General features: G+C 37.8%; 1 protein-coding gene across 1 annotated transcript; it reads left to right on the top strand.

Annotated features, from left to right (window-relative positions):
- Positions 1–9,870: 9,870 nt before the first annotated feature.
- LOC141628287 (uncharacterized) lies at positions 9,871–10,653 on the top strand. Its single transcript, XM_074441448.1, has 2 exons — positions 9,871–10,071; positions 10,168–10,653. The coding sequence occupies exons 1-2, from the start codon at positions 9,871–9,873 to the stop codon at positions 10,651–10,653; spliced, it is 687 nt and encodes a 228-aa protein (XP_074297549.1).
- The last annotated feature ends 13,368 nt before the right edge of the window (positions 10,654–24,021 follow it).

Raw genomic sequence — 24,021 nt, 5'->3', positions numbered from 1 at the left:
AAGATACCAAATTATTTTAAAGCAATTTAAAATATTGATGGATTAAATTCATATTGGAAGTTTAATATGAATTAAGATTAAATTTAATGTGATTAATTGAGGAATTGTCACTTAATTTGATTTAAATAGGTGGTTTGGATAAAATTAATCAACATAATTAAGGAATTGTGTCATGTATGTTTAATTTATTTTTAGTTGATGCATTTTATTTTTGTTGAATGAATTGTTGAATGAATTTATTTACGTATTTTTTTGCAATCGGTTGTAATTTGTAATACTTAGTGTGGCCTTAGTTAATTATGTTTTCGTAATGAAGGAAACATAATTTTTATGTAATTATGAGATCTCGAATCTCCTTTATTTTTCTTTAGTTTTGGGTTTTGAAATTAGAATGTAATAAATAGGTTTATTATGTAAATTTTATTTATTGTATTTTTCAAAAGAAGACTAAAGATGGAGATTGGAGCTCACTCCCGCTACATGGATCAAGATGGAACATCAAGACAAGCTTCGCGGGTCCAAGGATGGATTCCAAACTTGTATTTAATGTTCATTTTGATAGGATAGGCCACACTAGGACTTTTATTGTTTTACGTTTTCATTCATATTGCTTTTCATTCACATGATAGTTTATGCATCATATTCCGCCTAAAACCAAACCACCTACTACTAAAATGCATGAAAATTGACTCATATATGTTGTATGTTAGTTTTCATGGACATACAGATGTCACAGACTTATTAAGCCATCACCTTAGTTTATTCATTCTCGCATGCTAGATATTAGTTCACTTAAAATGAATTAAAAAAAAGTTGATGGGATCTTCCTCTAAAACGAAAATTCAGATTAGTCTTTATAAGGGCAAACAACTATAAATCCCTTCTTCGTCGGTAGGCATAATATGACCCCTTCTACGTTGGGTAAGTAGTTGTGTTGACTTAGTTTACCTCAACATCATAGTCCGAAGAGTTTCTCGTGATTATGATGGACTAAAGATAGAATTTACAGAAATTTATCGACCAAGAATTCTAACGGTAGAATTAGCTAAAAGGTTAGCTTATCAATTTACAGAGAATTGAGTGTTGGGATCATTTATATAATTCTTGAGGGAGGTCAATTGTATAAATGTTTTGAGTCTTCGCGTTATGACAGTAGTTCATTAGACTTAAAAATATAAACGATGCACATGCTTATTATTTTTATTCTTCTTCTCGCAGTGTAGAACACGTTTATTCTGATAATACTGTTACAACAAAATGTCTGGAAATAACGCAATCCAAATGCCTAGTGCCACACTTGGACGCGAGTCCTGGCTGAAAATATTCATGGACCAAATGAATCAGTTCACACGTCTGAAAAACGACGGTCCAACTTTGCGGATCGGGAGGCAAAGACTACGGAATGTCGCCATTGCGACGGTAAGCTCAGGTACTTAACTGAGCCAATACCGGTAAACCCAGGCCCCAATGCAGGAGTCAACGACTCACTCGCTTATAGTGACTTCGTTATGGAAGTGGGTGCTATAAAGAACGTACTCATCTTTGCAATGGAAACAAATTTGCAAAGACGCTTCATTGCCCAAGGTGCGAACAAGATTTTCACCACGCTCACTAACGAGTTCTCAAAAGCACCGAGAATCGTTACATATGAGCATACCTGTCGCTTCTTTGATGCGAAACTCCAGAGGGCCAACCGGTTAGCCCACACATTCTTCACATGATTGAGAATGTCGAGAAGCCGGAGGCTCTTGATTGCAAAATCAGTGAGAGCATTGTCATTGACCGAATGCTTCATTCTCTTCATGATGGTTTTGCCCTTTACAGGGCGAACTACTACATGAATGACTTGAAAAAGAGTCCTCATAAGCTACACTCCCTTCTCGTACAGACCGAGAAGGATATGAAATTGAGTGGGAGCATGAAGCAGGATGTTCTCTCGATTCCAACAAGGGTAAAGGTAAGGGCAAGGCTCATGGCGACCTAGCCGTAGGTAAGCCAAAGTTTAAAAAGCCAGGAAACGGTAAGAGTGGGCCCGGTGAGACTAGTGGCTCACAGGGTAAGGCAAAGAGCAAGGGCGGTGACATTGAGTGCCACCATTGTCACAAGACTGGACATTGGAGGAGGAACTGTCCCGTCTACCGTGAGGACATCAAAGCAGGCCGCGTCTTTCTTGTTGGTATGTCATCTTATATTCATATGATTGAGATTAACCATGCAAGTTTCGGAACTTGGGTACTTGATACTGGTTGTGGTTCTCATCTGTGTAATCATTTGCAGGGCCTAAAGAACATCATACCTCTCGAAAAAGGTGATGTGGACCTGCGAGTCGGGAATGGAGCATGAGTTGCTGCTGTCTCGAAGGGAACATATGTAATCCAACTCCCTAGTGGTTTTGAGTTATTTTTAAATAACTGTTACTATGTACCCAGTTTGTCTAAGAACATTATTTATGTTTCCGTACTTGCTAAAGACGCTTTTGCATTTTCAATAAAGGATAATAGCTGTATTTTCTCTTTCAATGAAATGATTTATGGCAAAGCAGTTTCCATGAATGGAATTTACATCTTAGATCAAACCACGGAAGTATTACACATGAATAATAAGAAATTAAAGGTTGGTGACAAAGATCAAACCTATCTATGGCATTGTCGAATGGGACACATAAATGAGAAACGCGTAAAGAAACTCGTCGATAATGGGACTATTCCCGCATTCGATTTTTCTACATATGGCACGTGTGAATCATGTCTCATTGGCAAAATGACTCGAATTTCCTTCAAAGGTGTTGGAATGCGCGCTAGTGACCTATTAGGACTCATACAAACTGATGTTTGTGGACCTATGTCAATTACCGCTAGAGATGGCCATAGATATTTTATCACTTTCACGGACGATTTGAGTAGATACGGATATGTCTACTTAATGAAGCATAAAAGTGAGTCCTTTGAGAAATTCAAGGAATACCAGAACAGGGTTGAGAACCAATTGGGTAGAAAGGTTAAAGCACTCCGTTCAGATCGGGGTGGCGAATATCTTTCAAATGAGTTTGATCAACACCTTAAAGATTGTGGAATCGTTCTACAGTTAACTCCACCTGGAACACCTCAATTAAATGGTGTGTCCGAACGAAGAAATCGAACCTTAATTGATATGGTTCGATCCATGATGAGTCACACGGTATTGCCTGATTCATTATGGGGTTTTTCTCTTTTGTCAGCTGCTCTTATACTTAACCGAAGTCCGACTAAAGCTGTCGACAAGACTCCATATGAAATGTGGAAGGGAACGGTCCCTAACTTGTCCTTTATTCGGGTTTGGGGCTGGGAGGCTTATGTCAAGTGGAGACACGAGGATAAGCTCGGCCCGCGATCGGTCAAGACATACTTTATAGGTTATCCAAAAGGAACATTTGGTCATTACTTCTAGTCGCCTACCGAACATCGAGTTTTTGTTGCGGCTAGTGCGACGTTCTTAGAGAAAGAATTTCTCGAGAACAAGACGAGTAATAGAACCTTTGTGCTATCGGAGATTCCAGAACCAACAACCGAGGAACGGATGGAGGAAGCTTTTCCTCGAACTGATGATACGGTTAATATTCCCGAGGAACCTAGGAGGTCGGGTAGAGTCTCTCATCCTCTGGACAGATACATTGGTATGGTCGAGGAGAATGACGTTTTACTCTTAGAGAGTAATGAACCCGCTACCTATAAAGGTGCTATGGCCTGTTCCGACTCAAAGCTATGGCTCGAAGCCATGTAATCCGAGATGGACTTCATGTATGAGAATGACGTATGGGATCTAGTTGATTTACCTAATAAGGTAAAACCTCTACAGTGCAAGTGGTTTTACAAAATAAAGCGTTTTGTAGACGCGCAACCAGATACCTATAAGGCACGACTAGTGGCAAAAGGTTTCACTCAAGTGCACGGATTGCATTATGATGAGATTTTCGCACCTGTAGTCATGCTACGTTCCATTCGGATAATCTTAGCGATTGCCGCTTTTCATGATTATGAAATTTGGCCAATGGATGTGAAAACCGCCTTCTTAAACGGTTATTTGGAGGAAGAGTTGTACATGGTGCAACCCGAAGGTTTCATAGATCCTGAACATCCTAAGAAAGAATGCAAGCTTAAGCGTTGCATTTATAGACTTGAGCAAGCTTCTCAGAGTTGGAATCATCGTTTCGACCAGGTGATAAAAGAGTATGGTTTCACTCGATCGGTCGAAGAACCATGCTTATATATCAAGTCGAGTGGGAGCAAGATTGTATTCTTGATACTGTATGTCGATGACATACTCCTGATTGGGAATGACATTCCTCTCCTATCTTCGGTTAAAGAATGGTTGAAGAACCATTTCCAGATGAAAGATCTGGGTGAGGCACAACGCATTTTGGGAATCCGTATCTACCGAGATAGATCACGACGGACGTTATCACTTAGTCAGAAGTTTTATTTGGATAAGATTCTTAAGAGGTTCAGCATGACCAACTCCAAGAAGGGGAACCTTCCAATGACGTCTGGGATGCAGTTGAGCAAGTCTCAGTCACCCACGACGCCTGAAGGGATTGAGCGCATGAGTCGTGTTCCTTATGCATCTGCAATAGGATCGATCATGTATGCCATGATATGCACACGTCCAGACGTGGCATATGCATTGAGTATGACGAGTCGGTACCAAAATACTCCAGGTGAAACACACTGGATAGCTGTTAAAAACATCCTCAAGTACCTACGGAGGACTAAGGATTGGGTATTGACTTATGGAGGCGATACTAAGCTATGCGCAATCGGTTACGCAGATGCTAGCTTCCAAACGGATCGAGATGACTCAAAATCTCAGTCCGGGTTTGTCTTCACTCTTAATGGTGCTGCGGTCAGCTGGAAGAGTTCTAAACAGAGTGTTGTAGCAGATTCTACTGCTGAATCCGAGTACTATTCCGCTTCAGAGGCAGCAATGGAAGCGATATGGATGCATCAATTCTTACAAGGACTTACGGTAGTTCCTAGTTCGAATGACCCGATCACTATCTATTGTGATAATAGAGGTGCCATCTTCCAGGCTAAGGAGCCAAAGTCTAGCAACAAATCTAGACATGTACATCGGAAAGCTCACCTGATCCGTGATTATGTGGAGCAAGAGGAGATAGTGATAGACAAGATTGCGATGGATGATAACATCGCGGATCCCCTCACTAAACCGTTGAATTATGATAAGCATGTAGGGCACGTTATTTCCATGGGAATTAAACGTGTTCCTGAGTTATAGTACTTGATTATAGATTTGATACATTATCTTTTTCATATACTATTTATAACTTCATCGTTTTATTATAATATTTTGTTTTTCATGTGGATTGTACTGACAACTTTGAACACCACAAAGTGAACTGAATTACATTATATTTGTTTGGTTCGTAGTCGCCCATGTGAGCTGATAACTCCGGCTATTATATTGTGCAGTCGATTGATGGTGGGTTCAACGAGTCATAAGTCAAACTGTTGACTGATCGATCACAAATGCGAGATTATAACTATACCTCGTAGGACAAATTTTTGTGACAACGTAATGGAGTCCTAAATGTTTAAAAACATTCGGTGCCAGGTCGTGGATAGGACATCCATTGTGTTCCTAGATTCGATTCTTTTGACTATCGACTGTCTCTTCAGATTAAAGCAGTTTTTGGGTGACTTTGGTTTCTTTCTCACGGTCTGTGAATCGGAGGCTAAGTAGATTTTTTCTGGGTCATTTCATACTGTGCTTACATCTGCAAAATTCGAGTTGAGGAAAATATCCAACCCTTATCAGGTATAGTTATTTCTCAGGGCCACTCGAGAAGTTGTAACTGAAATGCATGGCCATGCTCGAATGTTGATTCGTTTATCAGTTAAGTTACTCTCTAGTCGAGGAAACCACTCTTAATGATGATCGCTTATAAAATACGACCTTTGTGAATACCGATTTGCAAATTATTTTACATTGAGTGGGAGAAATTTTAGGATATGAGAATCGGTTATCGCACATACACTTGTGAAGACAAGTGGGAGTTTGTTGGAGCTTGTGTCCTCCACAAATTAGTGTGATAACATTTGTAAATCTCTTACAGGTTCACAAGGGTATACTTCGTATTTTAATCAGTTGATTAACGATTACCTAATAACGGTTGGCTTGCTAGAAAGTTTGACGTTATTATCATATAGATGGCGGTGATCAACTGGTCCCTAAAGGTCACACCTATAGGATGTGTTTGAGAGATGTGGTTATAGAAATATAATCACATGATGCCTTATATGACTAAACAGTTAGTCAATGTGTTGACGAGACAATTATTTAATGAAGATTAAATAATATTAGTTGAGACGAATTAACTGTCAATTCGTAAATTGAATATAATAAGTTATATTTAATTAAATGTATGTAATGTTAGCTTGGACGAATTAATCTGTTAATTCGTAATTAAATGTAATCGGTTATATTTAATATCAACAAGATGAATGTGTCATAGTGGTAATAGTGAGGGTACTCAAACCAAGAGGTCATGGGTTCGATCCTCACTATATGACAATTTACACATTTTATACATTTTTGGAATAACCGAAAATAAGAGAAATAACTCTCCTAATTTCGGATTATGGGGCGAGTAATTAGTAAAAAAATTCTACCCTAATCTCTCTCTCATACACGGTTAAAGGGAGAGATAGGAGTAAATTTTTTAACCTAAATTTTCTCACTAATTTTCTTGCCTCTCATCTCTACGAAAAACACAAAAAAACCTAAAAATTATTTAGTTAATTTTTGGATCGATTCTAGCATAATCAAAGGGCATTTCTCATATCGTCTTGGGTGCAACTGATAGGCGAATATCAACTTTGATATTCTTCTTAGGCCGTTTTTGCTAGGACTGAAGGTTATTTCTGAATCCTTTGCAATTTTGTTTATGCAATTTATTTTATGACTAGTTTCATCATGTTATAATTTGTTATAGTCCTAAAAATTAAAGGGATGCATACAGATAAATCCCACAAGCCTAACGACGTTCATCTCTCTCCCTAATCACCCTAATCACTCTCAAGGCAATTGATCGTTCGTGAGTCTTTCATTCGTCTCTTTCACATCAATTTCGTCGGTAAGTCACCAGTACTTTGTCAATTGATTAGATTTGTCTTATAGGGTTTTGCCCTAATGGTTAGATTTAGGGAAAAGGTGGATTGGTATGATTGTGATTAGAATTGTTGGGATTGTTATTAGGTGAAGGATTCGTAGAGGAACAATTCTAGCTTCCGCCATGTGCTTGTGATTCAAATTCGTAATAAGGTAGGGTTTCCCCACTCAGTTGCATGTTTAATTCATTTAAGACGGTGTTAATTGATGTATTGGTATTGATTAATATTGTTATTGGAATTGTCTATCTTGGATGTTGGATTGGTTGTTGTTTGTCTATGTTTGCGAGGTGCGTCCTCGGCTGAGTGGAGTCATCTTCGAGAATGGCTTCACTCCCTTGATTCGCCCCTTGTTGTTCCCGTCACAAGGGGGATGTGCACATTAATGGACATGGTTTGTTGCTCGTTGCGATGAGCGGGGCTTAGGTGGGCAAGACTGCAGCCCCCCACTGGCGGTGAGGATTACATGTTGCGATGGGTAATATGAAAGGGCTACACACTGAGGTGTGTAGTCTGTTACTGGATACTAATGGAGTTTGGACAATGGATATACATTTGGATTGTGCTTTTCTTATCTTGATTATTCAGTGAACTGACCCCGTTTATGTTTTATAAAGCTGTGGTGATCCATTCGGGGATGGTGAGCATTTTGTGACAGGCAATGATTTCATATTAGCTGCGGGAATGAGGATGAGATGTCATCACTTAGATTCTTAGCTTCCGTTGTCACAAGTTTTAGATACATTGTTTTGTTGTACTTTGATTTACATCCTTTTTACTTTGGTTTGCAGTTTTGAGACAATGTAATCAGTTAACATTATACTTTAATAATTGTTCTTGAATTGTCACTATATACTTACCTCAGGCAACTAAGATGGTAGTACCATTACATGCTAGGGTTGTCTTTGGTAAGGCATCTTGGTATATGGGAGGTGTTACAAAGTGGTATCAGAGCGACGATTTTGGAACCTAAAACCAGTGAACAAAATGAAAATAGGGAGTCTAATTAAAATGAACCCGGGTAGGAGTTGTTTGGAGCTACCGCAAAGACTTGGGAGACGTCCCAAAGTCCCATTTTGGCCCTTACGGCTTTGAGTCGGTCACTATGGGGGTCTTGGCAAGTCATTGTGTGCGTTGTTTATGTTTCTTGTGAGTTTGTCGGATGGAATGAAGTATATGATTGCATGAATAGAGAATAGTGTGGATATATGAAGCATGATTGAATGTGTTATTATGTGGCTATTGGTTGATATTACATGTTTAAGAAGTAACGTATGAATAGATACACGCGTTTAAGATGAAGGGTAGCTCGTTTTGGCATGATTCGGCCGAGCAGGGCGGGTACTCGACCAAGTTGAGTAGCCAAGCACTCGACTGAGTGTGGGTTCGTGTGTTTAGAACAGTAGTTACTGGTTGTGACCATTCGGCCGAGTAAAAGGGGCACTCGACCGAGTGGGACCTACTCGACCGAGTACCTTGTGTACTCGACCGAGTATGTTTTATGTGGTTTGGAGGTCAGCTACTGGAGTAGGACACTCGACCGAGTATTCTCAGTACTCGACCGAGTAGTCCTTACTCGACCGAGTACTTTCGGGTACTCGACCGAGTACTTCTTTGGCGGGTGAGTTGTTTATTTTGAGCCGTAGGCTATATGATTACATTTTCTTAGTTATATCAGCTCAAAATGCCGCTAAAGAGATCAGCTGCATACATTCAAGCAAATGAGATGAGTCTTGAGGAGATTTCTAGAATGATTGAGCAGCAAGACGCGCTCATGGAGGCACTTAAGAATGTGGGTAAGGGAGGAGAGAAACCAGATGATGCATCCCGGTTGAGCACCACCATTTGGTAGTGAAGTGTCCGGAGGATATAATGGTAGAACAGGCTGTGTTCTACCTAAGGGATGAGGCTGGGGTATGCAGGAACCGGGGTCAACCTGTTATCCTATGTGTAGGTTTCAAGAGTGCTATGAGAGAACACATTGTGCCCAAGCACATTCGCCATAAGTTGAGAGCCGAGTTTGATTCCTTTTCTATGGCTGAAAACATGACCGTCACAGAGTACTATCACCGGTTCATAGAGTTGTCACAATACGCGAAGGATATGCAACTGAGTTAATTGAGTCCGGCTCTTCGTTTTGAGAAGGGGTTAGCACCGAAGATCATGGATAGACTACCAGCTGGGTCACTCACAGACTTGAAAGAGGTTTATGCAAGGGCGGGGCACGCTGAGAGGCTAGTGGATTTGGCCAAGGAGGCTATGGAAAGGAATGTAGAGAAAAAAAAGGGCTGAGAGTGAGGGCACCAACCAGTCGAGTCACAAAAAGGGCAGTTACAATCCGGCTAGGACCTTTTCTGGAGGATCTAGTTATGCAGGGGGATCTCGAGCTTGGGTAAGAGAAGGCGGACGGAGTACTAGTGATAACTCCAATCTTACATGTTTCAACTGCGGCGGATCCGGTCACAAGAGGTATGAGTGTACAAGCGCTGCTAGAGGAGGAGGGGGTTTTCCAGGGACTTACCAGGGAAACTTTTCGCATGCTCCGAGTCAAAGATTTTCTATTAATAGGCCAGCTGGGTCGTGGGGTAATCGTGGTGGACAAAACAACAACAATGGCGGCTACAAACGCAATAATTGAGGTTCCTACCAGCGTCCGAACAATAGTGTGACGCAGAACTCGGCAGCTAAGCCTACTACCTCGGCAAACATGGTTCAGGGTGGAGGCCAGAAGAACAGTGGGAAGCTTTTTATGATGAACAAGCAGGAAGCGGAAAATGATGCTCACGTTGTCACCGGTACTTTTCTTGTTCATAACACGTCATCCTTTGTTCTATTTAATTCTGGGGCTACCTACTCTTTTGTGTCTAAGAGTCATGCCTTAGATATGGGTTTGGGAGAATATGAACTGGTAAAAGATAATGTGTTTATACCTTCTGGAGAGTCGGTGTCATGTTCTAAGTTGTATAGAGGGGTGTCCATCATGGTGGGACAAGTAAACTTATAGGTCAATCTGTTAAAGTTTCCTATTGATGGGTTTGAGGTTATCGTCGGGATGGACTGGTTGGAGAAGTATGAGGTTAAGATAGATTGTCGGCAAAAGAGGGTGTCTTTAAAGGAGCCTAATGGAGTCAAAGTGTCATATAGGGGGTTCATAGTAAAACCTAAGATGAATTTGATCACGGTAATGACTTTGAAGTCATGTTTGAGAAAGAAGTGTCCTTTAATCCTTTGCCATGTGAGGGATATGCGTGTAAAGGAGCCATCAGCGTCTGACATACCAGTGGTTGGGGAGTTTGGTGACATTTTCCCAGATGAGATACCGGGGTTACCTCCTAAGAGGGAAATAGACTTCAGTGTTGAATTCAAACCGGGGACGGGACCTATATCTAAAGTACCATATCGGATGGGGCCTAAAGAGTTGGAAGAGTTGAAGAAGCAGCTAGATGAGTTGCTAGACAAGGGGTACATTCGACCTAGTGTATCACCTTAGAGTGCACCAGTTTTGTTCCTGAAGAAGAAAGACGGGAGTATGAGGTTATGCATCTACTATAGGGAGCTAAACCATGCCACCCTGAATAATAAGTATCCTTTGCCAAGGATTGATGATCTTTTCAACCAGTTGAGTGGTTTAAGAGTGTTTTCCAAGATCAATTTGAGGTCGGGTTATCACTAGTTAAGGATCGCAGATGAGGATATTCTGAAGACAGCTTTTCGGTCGCGGTATGGTCACTATGAGTATGTGGTGATGCCTTTTGGGTTAACTAATAGACCAGCAGTGTTCATGGTTCTTATGAATCGGATCTTCAGTCCGTTCTTGGATAGGTTTGTGGTGGTTTTTATTGAGGACATCTTAGTCTACTCTAAGACTAAGGTGGAGCACGAGAAGTACCTAAGGTTGCTACTACAGACCTTGAGAGATAATTAGTTTTATGCCAAGCTATCTAAGTGCGAGTTCTGGTTAGAGAAAGTGACTTTTCTGCGCTAGGTGATATCGAAAGAGGGGGTGTTAGTGGATTCTAGTAAGATTGAGGCAGTAACAAACTGGGAAGCACCGAAGAATTTTGTTGAGATCCAGAGTTTCTTGGGTTTAGCTGGCTACTACAGGAGGTTCGTGAAAGACTTTTCCAAGATTGCTAGACCTATGACAGCTTTGATGAGGAAAGAGACCAGATTTCGTTGGGATGAGAGTTGTGAAACAGCGTTCCAAACATTAAAGGAGCGCTTGACCACAGCTCCCGTTCTAGCTTTACCAGAGGGAAGTGAGAACTTTGAGGTTTATACTAATGCTTTAAACAATGGGTTGGGTTGTGTGTTGATGCAGAATGGAAAGGTTATCGCTTATGCATTGAGGCAGGTGAAACCGTATGAAGAGAACTATCCTACTCACGATTTGGAACTCGGTGCAATGGTTTTTGCTCTAAATATTTGAAGGCACTATCCCTTTGGGGCGACCTTTAAGGTGTTTTCGGATCATAAGAGCTTGAAGTATATCTACACACATAAAGAACTGAACATGCAACAGAGGCGATGGATGGAGTTTATTGGGGTACGATATGGAAATCGTCTATCATGAGGGGAAAGCTAATGTGGTGGCGGATGCCTTGAGTAGGAAGTGTTGGAGTATGTGTCCTCAACAATAGTGCGATCACATGTTTAAATCTTAAATTAAGAATAAGTAAGGGATGATTCATTTATATAGTCAACTGATCAACATTAATCAGTAATGATTGGCTAACTAGAGTTTGACATTACTGTCGTTTGATGGTGGTGATCAGTTGATCCCTTAAGGTCACACGTATAGGACAATTCGCTTAATAGACAAATTGATTAATTGTATGACGATATAAGTTAATTAAATTCCTTAATTTGAACAATTCAATTGTGAGAGAGAATATTTATATCTTATTATAATTTGATTAAATAACATTTATTTTAGTACTTAAAAATATTTCATTACTAAAATTGATTATTGTTTATGAAACAATTAAGATAAGAATGAATGGTTAATTATAATTACAATATGTTGTGAATTATAATTATATGACCCATTTTATTTATCTGATCATGAATCACTAGTCAATTTATTGTATGTAATTTAATTAATATATAAAATGATATTTATTTGATAAGTATGCATTAAATTAATTAATAACATGTAACATACTACATGTGACATATTGTGTGACAAATGACAAATTGACAAAATAAAATGGTAGTCCATTTTATACATATGGACCGAAATAGAGGGGTTGTAGTGGAGTGTGGATGATATTATTTTATGTGATAAAATTTAAATAATCACACCTACACTAAGTAGCCTTACATGCCTACAATATGGAGAAGAACAAAACCAAAAAGAGATGCCATCTTTTGGCATTTTTTGCCTTCACCACACCGGTTTCCCCCCCTTTTATTTGAAGAGAATTTGTTCTCTTATTCATCCATTCATTCTGCATGCATTCATCTTATATTCTCTCCTCTACCTCTCTCTAAAACAGGCTTTTAGAAATAGAAATTTGTTCATCTAATATTATCAAAATATTAGATTACTAGTGTAGTAATAGTGATAATATTAGAATCTATTTTAAGGTAAAATAATACACTAATCTAGTTAATTTGTATATTATTTTAAGGGATTTGTTTTGGGTGCAATCAAAGGAGGATCTCTACATTGGAATTTTGAAGGATCATCCATTACATTTAAGCTCAAGAACAAATAAGGAAGGTGACATTGTGCCCTTATTTTCGAGCCATATAACAATGTAAGGGACATTATTTTTCTCATTTAATCACTTATTTAGTTATGCATGCACTAGATCTAATGAACTCACATTAATGTGTTAATTAGTTCACTATTAGAAGAGTCTAATAATAGGTATATGAACCTAACAATTGGTATTAGAGCATAGGATGTTGCATGCATAATCGATTTATAGTTTTGTCGAGTTATTAGTAACTTAATTAAAACTAAAAATTTGTGATTAATTAGATTCATTCACGAAATCATGATGCATGTTATATATTCTGGTCCTAAAATATTTTTAGGTCATTTTTATGATTTATGGTATTTTATTGCTCAATTTAATGATTTTTAGTGAAATAATTACATTTTTATGAGTAAGATGAACTTTTATTTACTAAAAATAGTTAATCTTCATTACTGGCCGTGAGTTTTTAATATGACCTCACATGAATATTTTATGTATTGTATGTAAAATTTCGTATTAATGTGATTAATATTTCATGATTTATGATTTTTATGAGATAAAAATGAATTAAATGGAGGTAAAATGGTTAAATATAGTTGAACTTCGAAATAGGCCATTAAATTTTAATATGTTGTCACATGCATGTTTACTCACTGTGTGTAAAATTTGAGATGAACTTGATTCATTTAGCATGATTTATGAATTTTTAGTGTAAAAATGACATAAATAGTGACTATTTTAGCATAAATAGCTAAAATGAATTACATGGCATGAGAAAATTATTTTAGGTTGCATTTATATCCCACTTATTAGATCTAAAGTTGTAAAATTGATTAGATTAATTTTTGAATTACTTTAGATGTTTTATTTGATAAAACCGATAAATTGCAACTATATTTTCTCGAAATAAAATTCGAAAATTTTAACCATAATTTTTCACATTATGAGTGTCATGGAAATATTCCAGAATGTTCAAAAATTTAAAATTCATATTTTGAAATTATTGTAATTTAATTTGGATTTATTTCATAATAGTAATGATTTTAAGGTCAAAATGAGCATAAAATTATATCAAGTTGAATTACTGTCAAAAAATTGAGTGATGACTAATTTTTGAGACCTAAGTATGTTAGAATAATTAACTTGAGCTTAAATTTGATTTAAGTATTGATTTGTGATTTTAATAAGCTATTATCACCCATTTCCATAAAACCGGGTTATATAAACGATGTAAGTTAAATAACCTGTGTCGGTTTCGGGTACAGGTACCCTTTTGTTGAAGGTCGTTCGAGCTTTTCCTGGGATAGGGCGATTTGGCACATAATTTGGCATGATAGACACATATTAAATGCTGCATATTTCAACTGCTGAATGTCTTTTTATTTATATAATTTTGAATTATGTAATTTTATCTTAGTATGGCCTTAGTTTTAATCGATATTACTCGTAATGAAAGGGAATATTGATTCGGTTGTAATTTAATGTGATCTCGTATCACTTTTATTTTTACTAGTTTATAATTTTACAAATGTATAATAGGAATAGCTATGTATTTTTAATATTATTTGTAATTCCGGAGTTCCTCCAAGACGGTGCCATTCGGAAAAGTCTTCCGACAAAGACGGTGTTATTGGGAGGCGCGCCACTTGAAGATTCAAGGGAGCAAAGGAGTTGGTTTCCAAATATGTAATAGATTATTTTGATTTTCTATTTTAGGAAGGCCATGCTAGAAATTTATTAATATTGCTTTGCATTTATGATGTAAAATCAGGTCGATTTTATGGGTTTGAACAACACGTTGGCCTGTTCGATTTGTGTTGTATAATAAGCAGCGGAATATTAAACTTTTTATTTGATTTTTATATGTTTTTGAACGAAAATTAAAAGGATATGACGTGAATAAACTCTCCTCCCTCGCAAGGAACTCGAACTCACACACGACTGGGTTTTTGTGACTCTCACCTCGCAAGGATCAATCACACTCTAATCTCTCCCTCGCAAGAAAGAAATAAGACTCTCAAAGCTCGCAAGCAATAAGCAACAAGAAAACTTGTATTAATCTCTAAACTTGAATGCATAAAACTGAATACAAAAGACCCTATTTATACTATAAGGAAACCGACCTCCCTTCCCTAAACTTCCTTAACTTGTCCTAAACTGATTAGGAAATCCGACCCATATTATGGCAAATTGCCTTATTACAATCTTGCTAAGATTAGGAAAGAAACTATAAGGAAATAACAATACTACCTTAAATTTATTGACTAGAATTAGGAAAGCAAAAATAAGGAAACTAATAATCTTAAACACCTCCATCAAAGACACGACCCTTGACCCTCCTTGGTTGGCGTGTTGACTTAGACGGACTCCAACCCGTCACCTTGACCTCTCCATGCTATCATATTCACGATACTTGAGCCCATTTTGAATCCTTCAGAAATGTGAGTTACATTATTAAGACTTCATTTTCATTTTCTTCAAGTGCTCCTGCATCATTCTCCCCTTCTTTTTGAGAATTTGACCTCAAATTTTCGTCATCTAAGTACGGTGACAAATCTCCAACATTGAATGTCGCACTTACACCTCCATACTCACTCGGCAATTCTAACTTGTAGGCATTAGTCCCATAGCTTTCAAGTATCTTGAATGGTCCATCGGCTCTTGGCATCAATTTATTCTTCCTCTTGGATGGAAAATGTTCCTTCCTTAAGTGTAACCATACTAAGTCTCCAACTTTAAAACAGGTTGCTTTCGATGTTTATTTGCTTTCTCCTTGTATCTAGCATTAGCTTTCTGGATTTGTGCTTTAACTTGCTCACAAACTCGAAAAAATGCAGCTTGTCTTTCCTTTGCTTCGAAACTCAACACATCCTTCTTTGGTATAGGAACCAAATCAATAGGAAGATACGGATTCACCCCATAAACAATCTCGAACGATGATCTTCCCGTAGTCATTGACGGCGTTCGATTGTATGCAAACTCAGCATGAGCTAACTTAACATCCCAATCTTTCGTACTCTTGCTAACCAAACCTCGTAACAAGCTTCCCAAAGTTCTATTAGTCACCTCGGTTTGTCCATCTGTTTGTGGATGATGAGAAGTACTAAATAACAACTTCGTTCCAACCAATGTCCATAATGTCTTCCAAAAGTAGCTTAAGAACTTAACATCTCGATCCGACACAATAGTAAGTGGAATACCATATAATCGAACAATCTCTTTGTAATAAAGTTCAGCAATATTGGTAGCGTCATCGGTTTTATGACATGGGATGAAATGCGCCATCTTTGAAAATCGATCCACAACAACCATAATTAAATCCTTTCCTCTTTGAGTTCTAGGTAAACCAAGTATAAAGTCCATACTTACCTCATTCCACAGTTGTGTAGGTACGGGCAGGGGCGTATAAAGTCCCTTATTGAACGTACTCTTTGCCTTTTGAAACACCACACACTTAGCCACGATCTCTTGCATATCTTTGCTCATCTTTGGCCAATAAAAATGCTCACTCAAAATATCATTAGTCTTGTTTACTCCAAAGTGTCCAGCTATTGCACCACCATGAGCTTCACGAATCAAAAGCTCTCGAATTGATCCGTTGGGAATACATAATCGATTGCCTTTGAATAGATAACCGTCTTGAACAGTATATAACCCCGTTGGCTCAATAATCTCCTTAGCAAACTCTGGATCAGATTTGTACAGTTCTTTGATATGTTCAAACCCAAGCATTCTCGCATCTAACTCGATCAACAAAGTATGTCTTCGAGACAACGCATCAGCAACAACATTAGAAGCTCCCGTCTTATACTTTGATGAGAAAGTAAAAGATTGTAGAAACTCAAGCCACTTGGCATGTCTTTGATTTAACTTATGTTGTCCATGAATATGCTTCAATGCTTCATGATCCGAATGTAACACAAATGGTTTAGGTCGCAAATAATGACCCCAATGATCCAATGCTCTCACAATTGCATAGAACTCCTTATCATAAGTCGAGTAATTCAATCGCGCACCACCCAACTTTTCACTAAAGTATGCTACTGGCCGTTTATCTTGCCCCAAAACAGCCCCAATCCCAACTCCACTCGCATCACACTCAACTTCGAATAATTTATCAAAATTAGGAAGTGTTAAAACAGGTGCGGAGCTTAATTTAGATTTTACCTCTTAGAATGCCTTCTCTGCACTAGGAGTCCATACAAATTCATCCTTTTTTGTCAACTCGGTTATAGGCGCCATGATTGTACTGAAATTTTGGATAAACCTTCGATAAAATGAAGCCAAACCATGGAAACTACGAACCTCAATTGTTGATTTAGGAACCGGCCATGCCTTGATTGCCCCCACCTTGGACGGATCCATGCTCACACCATTCTCACCAACAATATAACCTAGGAACACCACGCTTGACACCATGAACGTGCACTTCTCCATTTTGCCATATAGTTTCTGTTTTTGTAGCATTTTAAACACTTCACGGAGATGTTAAATATGTTCCTCCTTTCTCTTGCTATAAATAAGAATATCATCGAGATACACCACCACAAACTTATTTAAGAACGGCCTCAACACTTCGTTCATCAATCTCATAAACGAACTAGGAGCATTGCAAAGACCAAATGGCATAACGAGCCACTCATACAACCCTTGCTTAGTCTTGAACGCTGTTTTCCATTCGTCACCTTCACGAATTCTCATTTGATGATAACCACTTCGTAAATCAAGCTTCGAAAATACTCGTGATCCACTCAACTCGTCTAACATATCATCCAACCTCGGCATAGGAAATCGATATTTTATTGTGATATTGTTAACGGCCCTACTATCAATACACATCCTCCAAGTCCCATCTTTCTTTGGAACCAATAGAGCTGGTACGGCACAAGGACTCAAACTTTCTTGAACATAACCCCTATCAATTAATTCTTGTACTTGCCTTTGTAATTCTTCTGCTTCTTCTGGATTACAAGGACAGGCTTGTTTATTTGGTAATTGAGCTCCTGGAATTAAGTCAATTTGATGTTCAATACCTCTTAAAGGAGGTAATCCAACCGGTAATTCTTCGGGAAATACATTGCAAAACTCCTTTAATAGTCCTTGAACTTCACGGCTGCTTCCTTCACCATTAGCTTCTAATTCACGAACCATAAGAACATAGGCTTGTTCTCCACGAGCTAGAACCTCTTCAACCTCACGAGCTTTCATAAATAAGCTCCCCTTCTTTGATTTCAGCTCCTCGATTTTATTAGGTGATAAAGGCTTCAAATTGAATGTTGTTTTGCCCTTGGTCACGCTATATACGTTAGTTCTTCCATCATGTTCAACCTTTCGATCAAACTACCATGGTCGTCCCAATAGAATATGGCACGCACTCATAGGAATCACGTCGCACCAAATATCATCATTATAAGGTCCCAAGCTCAAAGAAACTAATGCTTGCTTCCTTACTTGTATTCCATTGTCCCCATTCAACCAATGCAATTTATATGGCTTATTATGATTCTTGGTTTGTAATTTCAGCTCATCTACTAACTCCTTTGACACAACATTGGTACATGATCCACTATCAATGATTAGATTGGAAATTTTAGAATGTACCTTGCAACGAGTGTGAAATATTTGCTCCCTTTGTTCAACTTCAACCGGAGTTGTTTCCACATGAATAGTACGAATTACCAAACACTCCTCTTCACTCAATGGATCAACATCATAGGCGACACCTTCTTCTTCGTTATCTTCAATTTCAGAAAGTTCTGTTGACTGTTCGGTTTGAACGAATGCTGGAACTATGTTGCGCAATTCTTGAGCGGTAAGTGCTCTCTTTTGTGGACATTTGTTAGCTATGTGACCATAGCCTTGGCATTTAAAACAGCGCCTTAATGAGATACCCTTAGGTTCCACGACACCCTTACCTTTGTCCTTTACTTCTTCTGTCACAACTTCCTTTTGCTTGCTCGTTGTTGGTTTAGAATAAGAACTCGAGCCAGAACTTGCTCCTTTCGAATAGGTATAGGATTTCTTTGTTTTGTCTTGCTTTTCGAATTTTAGAGCCAAACGACACACATCATCAAACCCATTGTAAATATGAACCTCAACTTTTGATGCAAGTGACGGTATTAGACCCTTGATGAATCTTGCAACTCTAAGCTCTTCCTTCTCTTCAAGATCACAAACAATCATCATCCTTTCAAATTCTTTAATGTACTCGGCCACGGACAAATTTTCTTGTGATAAAGATTGCAATTTTAGGTAATTTTCTTGCTCATAATCTCTTGGTAAGAATCTCCTCATAAGGTGCTTCTTAAGTTTCTCCCAAGTATCAATCTTGCTCTTCTTATCTCACTTCCTCTGTTTTTTCAAGTTTTCATAACACAATGATGCATATTTAGTGAGTTTTAGAATAGCTACCTTGAATTGTTTATGCTCATCGTATTCCTTGTACTCGAAAACTCGTTCAGCTTGCCTAATCCAATCCAAAAACTTTTCGGGATCCAAATCTCCATTGAAATCAGGTATGTCAAGTTTTAGACCTCGATCATCATCGTTTTTGTTCTCCTTTTTGGACTTGGAAACCGCATCATCAGAATATGATCCATGAGACCTACTACGACTTGGACTTCGTTCTCTACCTCGTCCAATTAGAAGGTTCTTCATCATATACTTTAGCTCGGCCATAGCTTGTTTCATCTCATCTAGCTGTTCTTGAAGTGTGCTTGAACCATCCCCGGTTGTCTTGCAGGAATCATCCTCTCCCGGCATCCTTACTTCCTAAGATTAACTTGTTAAGAAACAAATTAATAACCTTGCTCTGATACCAAATTGATGTAAAATCAGGTCGATTTTATGGGTTTAAACAGTACGTTGGCCTGTTCGATTTGTGTTGTATAATACGCAGCGGAATATTAAACTTTTTATTTGATTTTTATATGTTTTTGAACGAATATTAAAAGGATATGACGTGAATAAACTCTCCTCCCTCGCAAGGAACTCGAACTCACACACGACTGGGTTTTTGTGACTCTCACCTCGCAAGGATCAATCACACTCTAATCTCTCCCTCGCAAGAAAGAAATAAGACTCTCAAAGCTCGCAAGCAATAAGCAACAAGAAAACTTGTATTAATCTCTAAACTGGAATGCATAAAACTGAATACAAAAGACCCTATTTATACTATAAGGAAACCGACCTCCCTTCCCTAAACTTCCTTAACTTGTCCTAAACTGATTAGGAAATCCGAACCATATTAGGGCAAATTGCCTTATTACAATCTTGCTAAGATTAGGAAAGAAACTATAAGGAAATAACAATACTACCTTAAATTTATTGACTAGAATTAGGAAAGCAAAAATAAGGAAACTAATAATCTTAAACACCTCCATCAGCACACGACCTTGAACCTCCTTGGTTGGCGTGTTGACTTAGACGGACTCCAACCCGTCACCTTGACCTCTCCATGCTATCATATTCACGATACTTGAGCCCATTTTGAATCCTTCAGAAATGTGAGTTATATTTCGACTAATTAAGACTTCATTTTCATTTTCTTCAAGTGCTCCTGCATCAATTTATTTTAATATGTTGCATGCATTGCCAAATCGCCATAACAACACCTGTATTTCATATCGAGTCATCGACCGTGTCAATTATAATTATCGTAGTTCACCGCTTTATTTCACTTAAAACGTGATAGATAATGAATTAACAAGACCTCTCACTAAATAATAATTGAGAATTAGCCTTACCAAATAGTAGAACCATAAATCCCAATTTCATAAGGAAGTAAGCTTGGCTTACCGAGGTACTAAACTTGTTACGTTGGGTAAGTGGGTAGTAAATTGTTATTACATCGAAATTTGGATTGAGCTCAACGAAAGTATTCGCGATTGTAGCCGCATGTGTTCCGGGCTTAAGATAAATATTAAAGTAATTTTATCGACCGAGAGTTCTAGAAGTAGAATCGATTAAAGAGTTAATCCAGCGAGTTATATTGATTAGGGATGAATCGGCTCACCGTGCCCGAATTGATATGAATTTATATCTCAGAATCATTTATAATAGTTGGGTAGAGGTCACTATAGAAATGCTAAAACCTGTTTTAAATATTTACAAGGTTTAAGACGATAAATGTTTATTATTCCTTCATTTTCTATTTTGTAGTCAATTTGATTAGTTTGCAATGATGACTCCAATTACATCCGCATCAACTAGTACAAACGCTCCACCACTTCCTAATGCTTCTTGGCTACGATCCTTTATGGATCAATGCAAACTTGAAAAAAATGGTTCAAATTTCGGTGATTGGGATGCGCAACTCCATTTGGCCGCGGAAGGTGAACCTCCGCCGCTAGGGAAGCCTATGAGGCTTACCTAAAAGTGTCGGCCGCAATCAAGAATGTCTTGATTTTCTCTATGGAGCCCGATCTCCAAAGGAGTGCTATCAAAATGAACACGGCCTATGAGATCTATACCAAGCTTGTGACCATGTTTTCGCAAGCTCCGAGAATAATCCAATATGAGGCAGCCTCCACATTTTTCGAGATCAACATAAAAGAGGGCCAAAAGGTGAGCCCTTATGTGCTCAAATTGATTGAGCTTGTTGAGACTCTAAATACCCAAGGGTTCAATATTCCCGAGCAGCTCGTCATAGACCGAGTTCTGCATTCTTTGAACAAAGTGAAGGCATATGTGCAGTTTAGGGTAAACTACAATATGCAAAACATGAAGACTTCTCTCCATAAGTTGCAGAAATTGCTTGTGCAAGCCGAGAGGGACATGGGTCTTGATGTTAGTTCATCAAAGGATGTGCTTTCTATTAACAACAAAAGCAAAGGGAAATTCAAGCGAAGTACTAGTAAGGGTAAGAAACCCAACAAGGGCAAAGGGAAAGTTATTGGGAATAACTCTTCCAAGCCGAAAAAGGGTGCATCCACCGAAGATAAGTGCCACTATTGTCGTGGCATGGGACATTGAAACGAAATTGCCCCAAGTATGTTAGAGATGTTAAAGCTGGACGTGTGACTCCAGTAGGTAATAAGATCTCTAATCTATTATGTTATTGATAAAAATTTCAACTTTGGTATTTAGATACAAGTTGTGATTCTCACCCCCTTTAAATGTGATATAGGGCATGTGAGTAAAAACAAGGGAAAGGATAAGCAAGCTTGAGGATGATCTTCAACAAGGGATGCTAGTGTAGCCGCCCATAGAAGAATGCCTATGGAAGCTTGGCTTTTTATTTTATTGTCTATTTTAGTATTGTTGTATTTTGACTTGTTGTTTTTAGAACTTATTTTAATTTCCATGTTGGACATAGAAGTTTGTTTCATTTACATTTCGTAAACAATGGTTGTATGAATTTTAATGGCTTGTCTTTCAACCAAAGTCATTCGGTTATGGAAGTTTTCTTCTTCGTTCTAAAAACTTGTCATTATATATCTTACATATCATAACATAAATTCTGTTGACTTAATTTAATCACAAAAGACTTACAACTATGGGATCATTGTAATTAAGTTCATAAGTCATGAAGTTTTTGTGACTTAATGTCACATCTTATTTGACATAAGATTAAATGATTATAAAGTCAAAAGAGTTAATTGAACTCTAAAAAGGGAAATTTAATAAACCAATTGGCTACACCATTTATAAGACTCTATACGAGTTATGGGAAGGCTTAAGACTTCAAGTTTGTACATAACATGGACATGATTCCGTTAGGGTTATCGAGCTCAATTTAGGGAATTTGCAATCCAAAACAGACACGTTATTAAAAACGAATGGTCAACCCAAGATATACCTAAAATAGAGAGTATATTTAACAAATGACATTGATCAGGCTCGCATATTACATGAATCAAGCTGCCATGATAGAGCTTGTCTTTTTATGTGCTAACACGTCAGTCTAGACAAATTGCTAATACCTCACCATATATGTTTGTAACTCACAAAGCTATCTCTTAAGAAGATAGATGTATTTCTAAGAGATAGAGTGGGAGTAGGTCGTCACAAACATGTCTTATAGTTAATGTGTTACTTTTTGAAAGTAATGGAACTATAATCTATTAAAATAGAGTGGGAGTATAGCTTAGTGGGAGTATAACACACATGTCTTATTGTTAAAATGTTGCTTTTTGATCTAAATGGTATTATGACCTTGTCCCAAATCGACCTTGTTGCATACGAGACATAGCATTATAATCCAAAGATTGTTACTCAAGAGTAGATTTACTTTAAGGCGATGGTCTCCTTAAAGTGAATAGAGCTTTAGAGTACCTAAGAGCATAGATTGACATGAAGATGTTGATCAAGATAAATTATGTTAGGAATTGCCACATTTCATTTTGATGAAGAATGGCAAATGATATTAAAAAATTCGTTTTTCTAAAATGGGAATTTGGAAAAGGATGTGTATGGAACACAAAACCTTAGATAAAGATCTAAAAATCCTAACATATTAAGCAAAGCTTACTTAACCAATCCTAGAATGGTCTTAAGCAAGTATCAAAGGATTATACTTTTCGTTCATGTGATGATTGAGAATGGTTTCATTCATATTGTTGAAGAATCATGTTTACACATGAAGTTAAGTGGGAGCCAGAATTATTTTCCCATGTCTTATATGTTGATAACATATTACTTATTGAGAATAATGTACCAATGCTCTCTTCTGTGAAAGAGTGATTGAGAGACTAGGAAAAGGTGCGATGTATTTTAGATTTTCGAATCTATGTGTTAATTTGAGAGATTATTGGCATAGAGTTGAGAGTCTTATGATGATAAGATCTTTCATATCTATTTAACATCAACAAAGTTGAGTAGGTTATTCATGTTGATGAAAGTGGAATTGCTACGATCGAGTCATAGTCGTTCACTGAACCTATTAAGTTGTTGATCACATGAAATCGTTTGCTAATGTTTCCGCCATTAGAACGATCATGTATGCCATTACATCCACATGCTGGGATGAATCATATGCTTAGACCATAATAAGTCCTAATGAGTTAATTCGAATGATGGTCCTGTGAAAGCCTTAAAGAACATTCTTGAGATTTTTGAGAAAAATTGAGGATCCATTCTTATGTTTGGATGATATACTAAGTTGTGTGTTGAAGGGTTACACAAACTCTAGGTTCCAAACCTATAAGGAT

Source organism: Silene latifolia, chromosome Y, assembly GCF_048544455.1.
Source record: "Silene latifolia isolate original U9 population chromosome Y, ASM4854445v1, whole genome shotgun sequence".
NCBI lineage: Eukaryota > Viridiplantae > Streptophyta > Magnoliopsida > Caryophyllales > Caryophyllaceae > Silene > Silene latifolia.
This window is presented reverse-complemented; position numbering and strand designations above follow the sequence as displayed.